Genomic DNA, 18,265 nt, shown 5'->3' on the forward strand with positions numbered 1-18,265 from the left:
CTTCATTGTACTCTGCTGCTCCATTGTTACGCACTTTTGCGCTTCAGCAAATTAATTGAAAGTAAACTCTAACTGAAATGAATTCGTTCTGAGCATGCAGCATTTAATTTGATAAATAACATTGTAGATCTTGCAACAAAAAAAAAGTTTTCCTGTCAAAGCTGTACATAATCCATTCTGGTCTTTCCTGTGTGTGTTTTTGCTCTTTTCAAATAGTGACATCTTGTGGACACCTGGCCTCAGTTATTGTGTTGAAGTCATAGTCTGTATAAATTTGAGGCCATCTATTACTCTGTTGTTACAACACTGAATTCCTATATGGTATTAGTGCTGTGAACTTGACGATAAGGAGGGTGATTACATTGATGATTTCTTTTTTCCACGGACAAAACGTGATGGAGACCATTTGCACCAATAAAACAACTTTAGGCCAATGGAAACTCTGATGTGGTTGTGACACACAGGAATAAGTTCATTACTTTTAAGTTGAAGCACTTATTGTTAGCTTTAGACTGGTCAGATTAAATGTCTGGATTGGATTTGATATATTTACTGTATTGTTTTGATATATTTACTGTATTGTTATTGTTGTTATTATATATATCTTGTTCTAATTGTTTGTTATCACTATTATGTAGTCATATTATTTCTTTATATTCATCTTTTCTCTAGGTAGAGGCTTCAGATAAGCCCAGTTGGATTTTTGCCTCTTCCTGCACTGTATATTATTCACTTATTTCTTTTGTTATGTTGTGTAGTCTTAAAATGTGCAAAATAAATAAACAAACAATAAATAAGATCTATTAGGGCTATGCCACTCTTGCTATACTGTTCATTTTCCAAAAGCTTTAAGATCAATTATTTGAAAAATATGAATGCTGTCAAGTTCAATCCAAATGCAATTTGAATAAAATTACCTTCTATAATAGTATAGGTGGTATTCATATGATTCAAATTGAAATGTATCTCGGTGTTTAGGTTGAAAAGTTTTAGAATAAAATAGTTCCAATGGCATGTTAGAGTACAAATGGTTGTATGGTAAATGGTCCTGCTGGTTTACAAAGCACTACATGGTTTAGGGCCAAAATACATTTCTGATCTTCTGCTGTGTTATGAACCATCCAGACCTCTCAGGTCATCTGGATCAGGTCTGCTTAGTGTCCCCAGAGTCACAACTAAACATGCAGAAGCAGCGTTCAGTTTTTATGCATCAAATATTTGGAACAAGCTCTCAGAAAACTGCAGCACCAACTTCAACTCTGAGTTCTTTTATATCAAAGCTTAAAACTTTCCTGTTTGCTGCTGCCTTTTATTAAATCAAATAATGATCTTATACTGCACTATAACTTTTACTCTTGTGTGTTATATTCTATTTTAGCTTCGATCCTAGCTTTTATTTTTAGCTTGTTTTTATTTTCCTAATCTTTAATGTTTTTATAACTGTTTTAATTATGTCTTAATGTTCTTTTGCACTTTGTCGCAATGTTCTTAAATGTTTATGTAAAGCACTTTGAATTGCCCTGTTGCTGAAATGTGCTATACAAATAAAGCTGCCTTGGCTTGCCTAGTAAGCATATGTTTATTAAAATGTCATTTTGATCTAAACGTAGGAGGCCACATGGAGTTTTTTTGTATAAATCATTCTAATTATGTGCCCTAATAACTGAAAATTATATAACTTTGATTTTGTGAAGTGGACGCTGTGTCAAAATAGTAAAAAATAGAAGTAGTAAATAGTAAAAAATATATATATATATTTCAACCTAAATACAGAGAAACATTTCAATTTGAATCATATGAATACCACCTATACTACAATAGAAGATAATTTTATTCAAATTGCATTTGGACTGAATTTGACAGCATTCATATTTTTCAAATAATTGATCTCAAAAGCTTTTGGAAATATATATATGTATATAGATATATATATATATATATATATAAATACATATATAAATTTATATATATATATACATATACATATATATGTATGTATATGTATATATATATATACATATATATACTGTATATATATTTATATATATATATATATAAATACATATATAAATTTATATATATATATACATATACATATATATGTATGTATATGTATATATATATATACATATATATACTGTATATATATGTATATATATATATTTCAACCTAAATACAGAGAAACATTTCAATTTGAATCATATGAATACAACCTATACTATTATATATATATATATATATATATATTTATATATGTATATATATATATATATATTTCAACATAAATACAGAGAAACATTTCAATTTGAATCATATGAATACCACCTATACTATAATAGAAGGTCATTTTATTCAAATTGCATTTGGACAGAACTTGACAGCAGTCATATTTTTCAAATAATTGATCTTAAAAGCTTTTGGAAATATATATATATATGTATATATATATATATATATATATCTATATATATAGCTTATATATATAGATATATATAGATATAGATATATAGATATATCTATATCTATAGATATAGATATAGATATATATATATCTATATCTATAGATATAGATATAGATATAGATATATATAGATATATCTATATCTATAGATATAGATATATATATATTGGAACTACAACCATGGAGGTTGGCCATAATCGTCAAATGACGATTTGTAAGAAAAGTCTCGCGATATTTCTAAAAATCTGTTTGACAGGCACCGAGAGGAGAGAGATGAGAGGACAGCAGAGAGACAGCTAAATATCCCGGTTGTTCTGTTGCAAGCGAACGAAAGATCTCAGATTTAACACACACTTTGTTTGAGCTTACATTGAACTAAATAACCCCAAGCTTTGCTTTTTGTCAGACTTGATTATTTCCTGATTATACGTGATAAGTGAGACTTGTAAGTACGCGGCCACTGAATTGTATGTGTTTAGTGCTAACAGTTAGCTGACAGGCTACATCCAGCATCAGCCATTGATGCCATGGCGTTGAAACGAATCCAGAAGGTGAGTGTTGATCTCTTTATCATCTGATAACCTTTTACCTTTTATAATATATCATCTGAGTGTAGGACTCTTCCGTGAAGAGCATTACAAGTGTGTAGCCCTTTTCTTTATTATTTCTGGAGCATTACTTCGCTTGTTTTTGTCAAACAAATCACAGACAAAGACGAGCTCAGGTCGGCCTGTTGGTGCATCGCTCCACTGCTCCGGTCAGTCAGTTAGCTCGTCAACAACAACAACCACAACAGCTTTGTTATGACAGTTAGCTGCGGTTTGTTTGTGTTTGATATTTAGTTACACTCAGCAGCACATCAATACTAAAGGAGGCTAACAGAGCTAAACGAGTCATTTCGCAGTGCAGCTCTCTAAGAGCTAGCATAGAGCTTACTGCTAGCACAGAGCTAGCATAGAGCTTACTGCTAGCACAGAGCTAGCATAGACCTTACTGCTAGCACAGAGCTAGCATAGAGCTAGCTTAGAGCTAGCATAGAGCTAGCTTAGAGCTAGCATAGAGCTAGCTTAGAGCTAGCATAGAGTTAGCTTAGAGCTAGCTTAGAGCTAGCATAGAGCTAGCTTAGAGCTAGCATAGAGCTAGCATAGAGCTTGCATAGAGCTAGCTTAGAGCTAGCTTAGAGCTAGCTTAGAGCTAGCATAGAGCTAGTTTAGAGCTAGCATAGAGCTAGCATAGAGTTAGCTTAGAGCTAGCTTAGAGCTAGCATAGAGCTAATTTAGAGCTAGCATAGAGCTAGCATAGAGTTAGCTTAGAGCTAGCATAGAGCTAGCTTAGAGCTAGCATAGAGCTAGTTTAGAGCTAGCAGTAAGTTAGCTGCAGTAAGCTAGCAGTGCAGCTCTCTATGCTAGCAGTGCAGCTCTCTATGCTAGCAGTAAGCTAACAGTAAGCTAACAGTAAGCTAACAGTAAGTCAGCAGTGCAGCTCTCTATGCTAGCAGTAAGCTAACAGTAAGCTAACAGTAAGCTAACAGTAAGTTAGCAGTGCAGCTCTCTATGCTAGCAGTAAGCTTTGGTGTAACTGATCAACGTCTGACGGGATTTTGGTTTTAACTTCTCAGCTTGAAGTTGTGTTTATCATTGTGGTTTGTCACTAATAGTAATGGCTGGTGGTGATGTGTTTAGTCACTGGATGACAGATGCTTGCTTGTTGCCAAAATTGAACCCTCAGTGTCAGTGTTGCCATATATGGAAAGGCAAATGGGCCACTGGAGCAGGCCACGGTGTGTATTTATATAACCGAATAGATAGGCTTTCTCTTTCAAGAGATGTTAAATAACGGGCTTAATTTATATATAACCATCTGTTGTTTTGCTGTCAGTGCTCAGTGTTTTGTTGTTGATATAGCTGAAAACGTTTTTATTTTGACAGGCTTTTGTTAATTCGTCTGAATAATCATTTCCACTTAATTTATTGCTTTTATTGGCCTTTTCTTGACTGTATGTCTTACCTGTTTTTGTCCTCATTTGTTTGTTTTGTTGCGTTTTTTAGCTTGACAGCCCTGTGCTTGTCATCGCTACTTTTAATATTGACTGACGTATTTTTTATTATTGTAAAGCACTTTGTGATTTTGTATCTGTGAAAGGTGCTATACAAATAAACTTTACTTACTTACTATATAATTAATAATAATTATAATTAAAAAACAGAATTTAACATACTAGTGTTGGCATTTTTGCCTTGATTATTTTTTTGTAGAACGTTTTTGTTTCTTTCTATTAAGCTTTGGCACCTTTGTAAGATAAGATAAGATGAACCTTTATTAATCCCCGGAGGGAAATTCAGGTGTCAAAGCAGCAACATCAGCAAACAGAGTGAAACACAGGAGAGGTAAAAGGTATACAAAAATGATAAAAAAACAAAAACAATAATAGAGATATAAAAGATACAGAGTGAATGGGTGAACATAGTGTGTACAGTCCGTCAATAAATAAATGTAGTATGTACAATAAATAAATGTAATATGTAAATATGTGCAGTTTATAAAGTGGTACATTTTTGTTTCTTTCTATTAAGCTTTGGCACCTGTGTAAGATAAGATAAGATGAACCTTTATTAATCCCCGGAGGGAAATTCAGGTGTCAAAGCAGCAATATCAGCAAACATCAGCAAAAAGAGTGAAACACAGGAGAGGTAAAGGTATACAAAAATGATTAAAAATATATATATATATATGTAGTATGTACAATAAATAAATGTAATATGTACATATGTGCAGTCTATAAAGTGGTATATAGGATGTATAGTGTAAAGTGCGGCAGTGGTTAGAGTCCGAGATGGTTGCAGATAGTGCGTGTTTAAAGTTCTTGTAGTCAACATCTATGATCTAAATTGAACTGATGACTAAAATATGTATGAAGTCAACTGTCCTTAAAGCTACCATTTACATGTCAACAGCCCCTGAGCTAGAGTTTGGTCGTTTTCTTGTTTGTTCCTGTCTGGTGTAAGAGTTTAAACCTGTTTGATTTTATCCAAATGATCCAACATTTTGATGTATAGTACATTATCCCTAATGTTGAGGCTCATGCATCAGCATATTTTCTTGTGTACCTCAAATATACGCAATATAAATAGATATAAAACAACCAACTTAAATTGTAGCCTGTGTGACTGTCTTGCCTTTAGGAACTGTCAGACCTGCAAAGGGACCCACCTGCTCAGTGCTCTGCTGGACCAGTTGGGGATGATCGTAAGTAGATAGGAAATTGCTTCAGTGTATGCCTGAACGTAATAATATGTTATTGCTATGTATAAATAAGATTTTAAGATTACATCAGGAGAGTATGTCATCGTGCGTCAGGAGTTTGCATCCAAATATGTATATGCTAAATGCATTATTCATTTTTTATCAATCTCTTTCCCAGTATTTCATTGGCAGGCAACAATAATGGGTCCGGTAAGTGAAACCATATCTTAACCAAATTGAGATATGACTGAAATATGAAACAAAAATTGCTGTTGTCTAACTTATCTTGTTTCTATTTTTATTTCAACAGAGTGACAGCCCATATCAGAGTGGAGTGTTTTTCCTCACCATTCACTTCCCGACAGATTACCCCTTCAAACCACCCAAAGTGAGTAAGGGTCTGTCTTGTGTGTCACATGTTTCAACTCACTTCTCATTCATTTATTTTACTGTAGTGGTAAAGGTAATTGGCTTCACTGGAAAATGACAACATTCTTTTCTCGTTTTGTCACAGGTTGCATTCACAACAAAAATTTACCACCCTAATATCAACAGCAATGGAAGTATTTGTCTGGATATACTGAGATCACAATGGTCACCTGCACTTACAGTATCAAAAGGTAAGTGATAATACAATATTCATACTAGTGTGTTGACATTTGTATTAATTAAAACAGTGGTGAATGTTGATTCGGTATACACAGTGCTAGGGCCCTGACTCTGTCACAGCTAGATGTGATGCAAGCAGTATTCATGTTATTAGCTACACTTCAAAATGTCCACAAGCAGAACGGTCTATAGAGGATGTGGATGTTACCACAATCACTCTGCCCAGGGTGGTAAACCGGCAAACATTCAGCATCATTTGAAAAAAAATAAAAAGTCCTCACAAATTTGTCTGCATAAACAGTTTCAGAAAGAATATGTGTAAATAAATCACTGCAATTTGGTGATACAAGTGGAATCCTGATGATGAAACCTGACTATAAAATGGGTATTTTATTGAAAGTATGTTACATTTTCAGGTAAAATCATACCTTAGATTCTCTTTTGGACCACTAAGTGTATCACAATCTTGATTACCTTTCAGTTATGGTGTTTAGTGTACTTCCCCAGTGCTAAAATACTGTCCACTGACTTTCAAGAACATTGTACAGATCATTCTTGATGCTGATTGCTGCTCTTCCCGTTCATGATAGGCATCATGTGAAAAAGTTAACTTGTCACACAAGTCTTTTCCCTCAATTAAACCTTTTCCAGGCTCATGTCGGTCTTCAACCGTGCGACTCTGGTCTCAAGTCAGGTGTTGAGACTGAATGTCAAATGTCAAATCAGGTCTGTGACATTAAGTGTCATGTTTAAATGTAAAAAGACAAGTCAAATCAGAGCAAATGGAATCCTGTATCAGATGAAATACTTTTCGATTTAATATTATTTTTAATAGGATACAGAAAATGTACAGTATGAGTGAATTAATCAGTGCCTGTAAATATTTGATCATTATTCTCAATAATGTACAAACACACGATAAATTATATTTTAAAGTATTGGGTCATGTATATATTGATATTCTCTTTTATTAATATAGCTTGGCCCTACTGTGATGATTAGCTAAATCACACGGGGCTGTGCTGGTGTTAGGAGTAGGTCTGTCAAGGCCGTAGCCAATAAATCCCCTCTCATTGTCACATTGAGTTTCTGTTAATGTTATCTAATTACTTTCTGTTTCATTCTTCCACAGTATTATTGTCTATCTGCTCTCTTCTTTGCGATCCAAACCCAGACGACCCACTGGTACCAGAAATCGCCCATACGTACAAGGCTGACAGGGAAAGGTGAGTGTAAAACTTGAATCAGATTTACCACATATCTCTCAGCTTTGCTCACGGTCATAGGCCCTGTTCAGACCTGGCATTGACATGCGTTCTGGGTTATCCGATCACAAGTGGAGAGCTTTAAGTACATCTGTTCACACCTGGCATTAGAATGCGTCTCCACATGCATCTTGAGTGTCCACTTGGGATCCGATCTCACTTCCCCGTTCTATATGCAAATAAACACGTAGTAAACACATGGCTAATACAGCAGACGTTGTGACATAATATTACAGGAATGTCAATAGTAATATCCTACATATTCCTGGATTCGGGTACGTTTTATTAACATCAAAATATAAGGTCATTGTATCGGCGGTCCCCGGGGACCTCTGCTCCCCTGGCACCACTGCCTTTGCCAGGAAACAGCAGGGCACAGAGCTCCAGAGCCGGGGATGAGAGACAGCGAGTGGGCGGGCGGGCGGGCGTGTGTCAGCTCCGTGCAAAGCAGCAGAACAAAAACACTGACACACCTCCGAGAGTATAATAATAATAATGCACTTTGCGTGCCTAGTCTGTAGAATTGTAGCCTATAGAGAAGATATATCTTAATAAAATACAGTTGTAACGACAGGATACAGTAGAGCACAGAGGCTGTTTCCTTGCTGCAAGCTAGACAAGCGCTCACGTCTGCCTGTCTATTCACATGAGAGGGGCAGTGAGACCCCATTGATCCCAGCGGGACGTCAGTTGAGTAGGCGGTCCTTGATGTGGCCCAGGACACATTCGCATACACACTGCTAAAAGAATGTGGCCATATGTGGCCCAGACCACCTCTGAATGTGTTCTGAAAGATCCGATCTAAATGCGTCCTCAATGTGTCTTGAGTGCGTTCACATTTGCACTTAGAGCTGTCCACTTGTGATCTGATCACTGAGGACGCATGTTAATACCCGGTCTGAACAGGGCCATACTGACTTATTATTTTTTGGAGATAAAGTTCTTAGTTTTCAAGTTCATCTGAAACCCTTTCCAAACCTTGCATGTGTTTTACAGGTACAACAAATCGGCAAGAGAATGGACACACAAGTATGCAATGTGAGAATGCCAGGGAGATCAAAATACAAATGAGAACAAAAGAAACACGTTTGATTTGTAACTTGAGGCAAATGAGCAACAGAGGGGGGAAAAAACTAGACAACAACCCATCTTGTGGAGGAGGAAGTGATACAATGAGGTACAGTGCCACCTGGCTTTCCATGTGCTGAGCTGCTACCATGTGCTGTCCTTCATGACTTGTATGGATCTGCTGAGCAGGACCTGACGGGCTCCTTAAAGCACTCCCATATGGAATACCGGAAACTCTTCACAGTCCATGCCGCCACAAACAGACTTTAAACTGTTACTCCTGCTATTGTGATTATCACTATCATCGTTGCTATTCATAACGCATCATTTTCACCGTCACTGAGTCATATCGTTGTGCTACTCGGAAGCGAAATGTTTGATTTATTTAGGAGGCTCTCCCTTCATTTACAGAGGTACTGTCTGTGTCCCACTGGATGTCTTTTGTTATTACTGTATTTCCATGTATTTAGTGGCCTTTCTGTGTTATTATTTTCGGTATATGTGCAATTGAGGCAGAATGTTCCCTGCTCAACACAAAATGGTGCAGTGCCATTACCAGCAGCTGATCTGTTGGCACATACTGTCTCTACCCCGAAACAATGTGAAAGATGTAAAGAAGGATTGGTCTCTTCACCCACACTGCATTTCAATAGAAACAGTATTAAATGGTTTTGAGGACACTGGAGAGCTGCTGTCCAGAGCTAGCTGGCCCTTGCTTCACTTTCGTGGGGCTCCACAGGGCGAATGTCAACTAACATTTTTCTCACACATGCGGTCATTGCTCTTATATCCTGTATAAGTAACCACCCATGGCTGGTGTCCACAGTGCACAAAATACTACTGTTGTTTGACTTGTTGTGTGGCTATGAGCATAGCTATTCTTTGGCGTATAGCTGAGCTGTGTGCCACCTCCTCAGTACAGTTACTCAGGTATCTAACCAAATCATCAGCCTTTACACGCAGTGACCCATGGTGAGAAAAATGACCAGGTCCCATATCAACAGGCTTCTAATAATTGTACAGATCTAAGTTCACTGGTTTGTTCATAGAAAAGAAAACGCTGAAGAGATAAAAATGATCAAAGACAGATGAGCACTCCTGAAGATCTTTATGCATATAGGCCCTAATGGTCTGTGTTGCACACAAATATGCTGTCATTTTGTCACAGAGGTTTTTTTTTTTCATTATCCCTCTCAAGTTCTTTTCATCACCATTTATTTAACACTTGGATGTGAACAGTAACTGTTAAACATGTACATGCTACTGTTTTTCTAAAATGAAATGGCCTTTGGCTACAGCTGGTGTCACTTATACTCAAAATGGGAACTTAAACAGACTGCATTTTTCAGATCCTAGTCATTTCTAGTCATGCACATCTTGTTACTTGAGGATGAAGAAATACAGTTGCCATGACAATTTCATCCGCTTTAAACATCAAGTGATGTGAAGTTGGTCCGCATGTCTTTTATTCTCATATTCGGGTCTGCAGAGGTTTGTTTTGTTTTGGGATTAATAATCCACGCTGACGGTAAAACGGTTTGTCTCGGTGGTACATTCGTGACCTTTTGTATTGTATCTTTCAAAGCTTTAGTGATAGGCAATTTCATTTTCTTTCATGTCACCAGAATTGAACAACATTGTGATGTGTCATAATGTAATATTGGTTTTAATATAATCCATTGTGGGTGTTGGGAAAAGTAGTTAGAAAATGCTATGTTTTTTTTTGTTTTTGTTTTTTTTGTCATGGCTCATAATGTGCCGATGCTGCCAATGTAAGGGACAGAAGGGAATTGTTTGATATTATAAAGGGGAATAAATTTAGCCTTTGAGGCATTATTGAGTGGATTTGTCCAGAAAGGTCCGTACTAAAATATTAACATTTCAGAGGCTTTGATCGTTGAATTAACACCACGGTTTAGGCGCCAAATATAGATTTTCATCGTTAGCTGCTGTAGAGAAAATTGTCAAAACAAGTTGTCCTGAAATACAGTATACACTAAAAGGTTTATCCTCAAGATGCAGTGAAAGTCTTTTTTTTGCTACCAGACCACAATTGAATATGATGTGTGTAATAGTACTAGTTCAACATTTGTGTGCTTTGTTGTTTGTTCATTTGGCTATTTATTTATTTGAAAGCAGAGTATCTTCCAACTGTACGACTGAATGCAGCCTCAATTCATCATGTGAGTGGTGCGACGACATTGACTTCCTTTGTCCAGTGTGCTCAATAGAGTTTATATAGGCAGCTTGGCATGCTTTGCACTCTGGAGAACCTTCTCACAGCCATTTGCCAGATATCAGGGATTTCGTTACAATTCATCTGCCTAACACCTCTGACTAAAATTTTAGCCTTAACCCTCATTTTATATATATATATATAGAGAGAGAACATTGTCATAAACTGTAAATTTGCTATCAGGGCTGTATATCCCCCAAACGGGTGATTCATTTCATCAGTAGACATGGAAACCTGCTTGAAACAGTACCAATATTTTTGTTGAAAATTTCAGCCTGGCTTTCTCTGAATGCAGGACCAGCCTTCATGCATCTTAAAATTTGGAATATGTGTGCTTGATAAATGCCACCATGAACGTCCACTTGTCCTCACATAGCCTACACAAGATAACTATTGACCTTGTCATAACATATGAATAAAGCTCATCTTGGTTTTACCGTTGTCTGCAGTCATTTTGTGTCTTTATGATGCAGTAAGAGATAAGATAAGATCAGATATTCCTTTATTAGTCCCGCAGTGGGACAGTCGTTTTATGAATACACTTTATTGTATTTCAGTTATATTTTAAGTAAACTTCAAAGTCATTCCAATTGTAATAAATTATATTTAAAGTGTATTATCCACACATTTTAAATTAATTTAAAATGTATTTTTATATATATACTATAAGTGTGTAAACAGTTATCTGAAGTGGATTAAAAATTACTTTGATTATAAAAATAATTCATTTTTAAAAAGTGCATCATTAGTAAAAAAAAAAAAAAGCCTTACGTATATTTAAGTGCATCATAATGGTGTGTCAAAATAGTACTTAATTATGTTTTAGCATATCTAAAGTAGCACTAATGACATTAGTATACTTCATTGTTAGTACACTCAAAAATAAAACACTTTAGTACACTAATCACATGTCCATATGGAAGTATACCAAGTATACTTAAATTAAGTGAACTTCAGTGCACTTTTTTTTTTAACTGGGTAGTGATGTATTTCCTCTGAGGGCTGCATAGTGGATCCCATGGGAACTTATTTCAGAAAAAAAATATGAACGGTAGTCAACATGATACATAAAGTGAGAACTGCTCGTAATAATCCTGTTCACATCTCAGAATTGATTAGTACTTGAGTAAATGTACTTAGTTACATTCCACCACTGCTGACAGTGATGAAGCTGTGACACACAGTAGACTGTTCAGATATAATCTGTGTATCAGATTATTTGATTTGAGACAAAACCCGCCCCCTCCCCAAAAAAAATCGCTCTGAACCCCTGAATGTCGCCTGGAGTCCACCTGCCAGTGGAGCCTAGTGCTCCATGCACACGTCCATGCCTGGCAGCTGGACTCTGAAACATGGCTGTGGCCTGAAGCCTACGTGCCAGTGGAGCACTAGCTCCATGCACACGTCCATGCCTGGCAGTTTCGCCACGGATCAAAACCTACCCCGCAGGTAGAGGAGATGCCCGTGGCGAGGTGTAGCCTAGGCTGACAACCAAGTCTCTGGCGTCTGACAGAATCAGAGCGCTCCAAGGTCTCCTAAATGGGAGACCGGAGCTTAGAGGAAGGAGAGAAACGGGTCCTATAAGTAAACTCGGTTTTGGGTGGCCAGAACGTCACGTATGACGTAGAACATTAAAGCCCCGCCCAATAACTAGTAGTGCTGCTGACCTCCTCTGTGACGTCACTCGTGACATCACGGAACTTAACGGGGTGAATTTGTATTGCGATTATACTTTTTTTTATAAGCCACTAACAAGTGATTTTTGATGGGATAGCACCACCATGTTGCCATTTATAAAGCCCTTTATATTTTGGCTGTTAACTCCTGAAATATAAGATAAGATAAGATATTCCTTTATTAGTCCTGCAGTGGGGAAATGTGCAGTGTACAGCAGCAAAGGGGATAGTGCAAAAAACAAGATGCATCAGCTAACACAGTAAAAAAAGAGCTAAACAAATTGTAACAAAATATGAACCATTTAAATAGAAGGAAGTATACAAATAGGAGCAGTATATACAGTATTGATATATATAATAACAACAATAACAATACAGTAAATATATAAAAAAAGGCAAGTGTGTGTGTGAGTTTGTGTGTTGCGTGGAAGTGTATGGCTAGTGTTTGTGAGGAGGATATTGATTTAAATATCTATAATGACTTCTGGGCAATCGTAACCAAACAACATTGTGAGTGGGAAAAAATTAAAAACATAAAAACAGATACATGGACAACATGGGGAAAAGCAAATACAAAACAGCAATTAAATGACCCATTAAGCGACTTTTGAAACATTTGACAGATGAACAGTTTATTGATAGATGTGAAAAGCTACTCCATAATTTGGTTCCCCTAAATCTTATCGAAAATTGACCTCTACTGGTGAGGAATTTAGGAGGATGAAGATCTAGAATTAAATATATCTATTATTAAATATACTTAAGTACAACTTTTTAACTGATCCGTACGTTTTATGAATACACTTCATTGTATTTCAGTTATATTTTAAGTAAACTTCAAAGTCATTCCAATTGTAATAAATTATATTTAAAGTGTATTATCCACACATTTTAATTGAATTTAAGATGTATTTTTATATATATACTATAAGTGTGTAAACAGTTATCTGAAAAGTGGATTAAAATATACTTTGAGTATAAAAATAATTCATTTTTAAAAAGTGCATCATTAGTAAAAAAAATATGTACTTACGTATATTTAAGTGCATCATAATGGTGTGTCAAAATAGTACACTTAGTACACTTAATTATGTTTTAGCATATCTTAAGTAGCACTAATGACATATCAATAGTATACTTCATTGTTAGTACACTCAAAAATAAAACACTTTAGTATACTAATCACATGTGCATATGGAAGTATACCAAGTATACTTAAATTAAGTGAACTTCAGTGCACTTTTTTTTTTAACTGGGTAGTGATGTATTTCCTCTGAGGGGTGCATCAGTGGATCCCATGGGAACTTATTTCAGAAATAAAATATGAACGGTAGTCAACATGATACATAAAGTGAACTGCTAGAATAATCCTGTTCACATCTCAGAAGTGATTTGTACTTGAGTAAATGTACTTAGTTACATTCCACCACTGCTGACAGTGATGAAGCTGTGTCACACAGGAGACTGTTCAAATATAATCTGTGTGTCAGATTATTTGATTTGAGACAAAACCCGCCCCCCCCAAAAACAAAATCGCTCTGAACCCCTGAACATCGCCTGGAGTCCACCTGCCAGTGGAGCCTAGTGCTCCATGCACACGTCCATGCCTGGCAGCTGGACTCTGAAACATGGCTGTGGCCTGAAGCCTACGTGCCAGTGGAGCACTAGCTCCATGCACACGTCCATGCCTGGCAGTTTCGCCACGGATCAAAACCTACCTCGCAGGTAGAGGAGATGCCCGTGGCGAGGTGTAGCCTAGGCTGACAACCAAGTCTCTGGCGTCTGACAGAATCAGAGCGCTCCAAGGTCTCCTAAATGGGAGACCGGAGCTTAGAGGACGGAGAGAAACGGGTCCTATAAGTAAACTCGGTTTTGGGTGGCCAGAACGTCACGTATGACGTAGAACATTAAAGCCCCGCCCAATAACTTGTTGTGCTGCTGACCTCCTCTGTGACGTCACTCGTGACATCACGGAACTTAACGGGGTGAATTTGTATTGTGATTATATTTTTTTTTATAAGCCACTAACAAGTGATTTTTGATGGGATAGCACCACCATGTTGCCATTTATAAAGCCCTTTATATTTTGGCTGTTAACTCCTGAAATATAAGATAAGATAAGATAAGATATTCCTTTATTAGTCCTGCAGTGGGGAAATGTGCAGTGTACAGCAGCAAAGGGGATAGTGCAAGAAACAAGATGCATCAGCTAACACAGTAAAAAAAGAGCTTAACAAAGTGTAACAAAATATGAACCATTTAAATAGAAGGAAGTATAAAAATAAGAGCAGTATATACAGTATTGACAATAAACAGACTATTAACGAAATTGCACAAGTGGAAAATGATATTGCACACTGAGAATGAATGAATGAATGAATGAATGAATGAAATTCCACCTGAAAATATCAGGTTATTGTCAGTTTTTTGGTGTGTAAGTGGTCTACTGGGAGAAGTCCTGGTTGAGGAGTCTGACAGCAGGAGAGGATGCCTATAAATAACCAGAAATACTGTTCTAGGAAAAAGCAGATAAAGTTATGTAAATATGGTACATTTACTGATTTCTTTTCCACGTAAAGGTCAATAAAACTAATGTAAAAAGTTACTCTCTCCGTATATCTGTGAACATAGCTCTAGGGTGCATTTGATTCAACAACATCTTATGCGAGGTTTGTGCGGTGCAGACAACACAATCTCTGCCTATAGCTATCTTTAAATTTATCTCACACTCCAAAAGTGAGAATTTTGTGCATCTAAACAATTATTATTAGATTTGGATTGCGCAGATTCACAGCCGTGTTTAGAATAATAACAAAACGCAAACTAGCTCCGCTCTTTCGGAGTGTCACATGTGGCTCTTTAGCTCCTCTCCAGTGGCTCTCTGTGGATTTTTAAAAATAGAAATGAATAACTGTTTTGTGTTTACATTTACATTTTTATGTATCATTGTTGTAGGTCTATGGTGTATGAATAAAGTCATAACTTTACCAGAATAAAGTCGTAATATTACGAGAATAAAGTCATAATATTACGAGAATAAAGTCATAATATTACGAGAATAAAGTCATAATATTACGAGAATAAAGTCATAATATTACGAGAATAAAGTTATAATATTACGAGAATAAAGTCATAATATTAAGAGAATAAACTCATAATATTATAAAGTAGTCATTTTACGTGTGATTTTCTTTTTTTCTCGTGAAGTTAGGATTTTATTCTCGTAATATTGTGACTTTTTTCTCGTAAAGTTATGACTTTTTTCTTGTAATATTGTGACTTTTTTTCTCGTAAAGTTGTGACTTTTTTCTTGTAATATTGCGACTTTATTCTCGTAATATTGCAACTTTGTTCTTGTAAAGTTATGACTTTATTCTTGTAAAGTTATAACTTTATTCTCGTAATATTGACACTTTTTTTCTTGTAAAGTTATGACTTTATTCTCGTAATATTCAGACTTTATTCTCGTAATTTTACTACTTTTTTCCCGTAATATTGCGACTTTATTCTCGTAATATTATGACTTTATTCTCGTAATATTACGACTTCATTCTCGTAATATTGCGACTTCATTCTCGTAATATTGCGACTTTATTCTCGTAATATTACGACTTTATTCTCGTAATATTACAAATTCATTCTCGTAATATTACGACTTCATTCTCTTAATATTGTGACTTTATTCTCGTAATATTGTGACTTTATTCTCGTAATATTACGACTTCATTCTCGTAATATTGCGACTTTATTCTCGTAATTTTACTACTTTATTCCCGTAATATTGTGACTTGATTCTCGTAATATTACGACTTTATTCTCGTAATATTACGACTTTATTCTCGTAATATTACGACTTCATTCTCTTAATATTGTGACTTTATTCTCGTAATATTGTGACTTTATTCTCGTAATATTGTGACTTTATTCTCGTAATATTACGACTTGATTCTCGTAATATTGCGACTTTATTCTAGTAATATTGCAACTTTATTCTCGTAATATTACGACTTTATTCTTGTAATATTGCAACTTTATTCTCGTAATATTACGACTTTATTCTCGTAATATTGCAACTTTATTCTCGTAATATTACGACTTTATTCTTGTAATATTATGACTTTATTCTCGTAATATTGACACTTTTTTTCTTGTAAAGTTATGACTTTATTCTCGTAATATTATGACTTTAATCTCGTAATTTTACGACTTTTTCTCGTAATATTACGACTTCATTCTCGTAATATTGCGACTTTATTCTCGTAATATTACGACTTGATTCTCGTAATATTGTGACTTTATTCTCGTAATATTACGACTTTATTCTCGTAGTATTACGACTTCATTCTCGTAATATTGCGACTTTATTCTCGTAATATTACGACTTGATTCTCGTAATATTGTGACTTTATTCTCGTAATATTACGACTTTATTCTCGTAGTATTACGACTTCATTCTCGTAATATTGCGACTTTATTCTCGTAATATTACGACTTGATTCTCGTAATATTGTGACTTTATTCTCGTAATATTACGACTTTATTCTCGTAGTATTACGACTTCATTCTCGTAATATTATGACTTTAATCTCGTAATTTTACGACTTTTTCTCGTAATATTACGACTTCATTCTCGTAATATTGCGACTTTATTCTCGTAATATTACGACTTGATTCTCGTAATATTGTGACTTTATTCTCGTAATATTACGACTTTATTCTCGTAGTATTACGACTTCATTCTCGTAATATTGCGACTTTATTCTCGTAATATTACGACTTGATTCTCGTAATATTGTGACTTTATTCTCGTAATATTACGACTTTATTCTCGTAGTATTACGACTTCATTCTCGTAATATTGCGACTTTATTCTCGTAATATTACGACTTGATTCTCGTAATATTGCGACTTTATTCTAGTAATATTGCAACTTTATTCTCGTAATATTACGACTTTATTCTCGTAATATTGCAACTTTATTCTCGTAATATTACGACTTTATTCTCGTAATATTGCAACTTTATTCTCGTAATATTACGACTTTATTCTTGTAATATTATGACTTTATTCTCGTAATATTGACACTTTTTTTCTTGTAAAGTTATGACTTTATTCTCGTAATATTATGACTTTAATCTCGTAATTTTACTACTTTTTTCTCGTAATATTACGACTTCATTCTCGTAATATTGCGACTTTATTCTCGTAATATTACGACTTGATTCTCGTAATATTGTGACTTTATTCTCGTAATATTACGACTTGATTCTCGTAATATTGTGACTTTATTCTCGTAATATTACGACTTGATTCTCGTAATATTGTGACTTTATTCTCGTAATATTACGACTTGATTCTCGTAATATTGTGACTTTATTCTCGTAATATTGCGACTTTATTCTCGTAATATTACGACTTTATTCTCGTAATATTACAACTTCATTCCCGTAAATATTATGACTTTATTCTAGAAATCTCAGATGTTTTTTCCCCTCAATGTGGCCCTAATACTCCATAGTACATTTGTCATTTACATTAGACTTATATACTATATACTTAGACTATAAACTGTGTGTCCAGACAGATTTCTTTTTAAAATGTCTCTTTAGATAGTAAAGGCTGCTGACCCCTGCTCTAAACCACATGCAGGATATCCGTGGCTGAGCTGCTAGTTAAACTAGCTTCTTCCTGCCCAGCTGAAAGTCAT

General features: G+C 35.3%; 1 protein-coding gene across 2 annotated transcripts; it reads left to right on the top strand.

Moving 5' to 3' along the window:
- The first annotated feature begins 2,705 nt into the window (after positions 1 to 2,705).
- Positions 2,706 to 11,323, top strand: ube2d4 (ubiquitin-conjugating enzyme E2D 4 (putative)). 2 transcript variants are annotated; one of them, XM_037777534.1, is made up of 7 exons: positions 2,706 to 3,012; positions 5,644 to 5,707; positions 5,883 to 5,914; positions 6,015 to 6,092; positions 6,219 to 6,324; positions 7,446 to 7,539; positions 8,575 to 11,323. In XM_037777534.1, exons 1-7 carry the CDS (start codon positions 2,989 to 2,991, stop codon positions 8,618 to 8,620), a joined length of 444 nt encoding a protein of 147 aa, XP_037633462.1. In that variant the 5' UTR covers positions 2,706 to 2,988; the 3' UTR covers positions 8,621 to 11,323. The 2 variants fall into 2 exon arrangements, with proteins under 2 accessions (XP_037633462.1, XP_037633463.1); XM_037777535.1 differs by lacking the exon at positions 2,706 to 3,012 and adding an exon at positions 4,109 to 4,241.
- The last annotated feature ends 6,942 nt before the right edge of the window (positions 11,324 to 18,265 follow it).

Source organism: Sebastes umbrosus, chromosome 8 (genome assembly GCF_015220745.1).
Source record: "Sebastes umbrosus isolate fSebUmb1 chromosome 8, fSebUmb1.pri, whole genome shotgun sequence".
Classification (NCBI taxonomy): Eukaryota; Metazoa; Chordata; class Actinopteri; order Perciformes; family Sebastidae; genus Sebastes; species Sebastes umbrosus.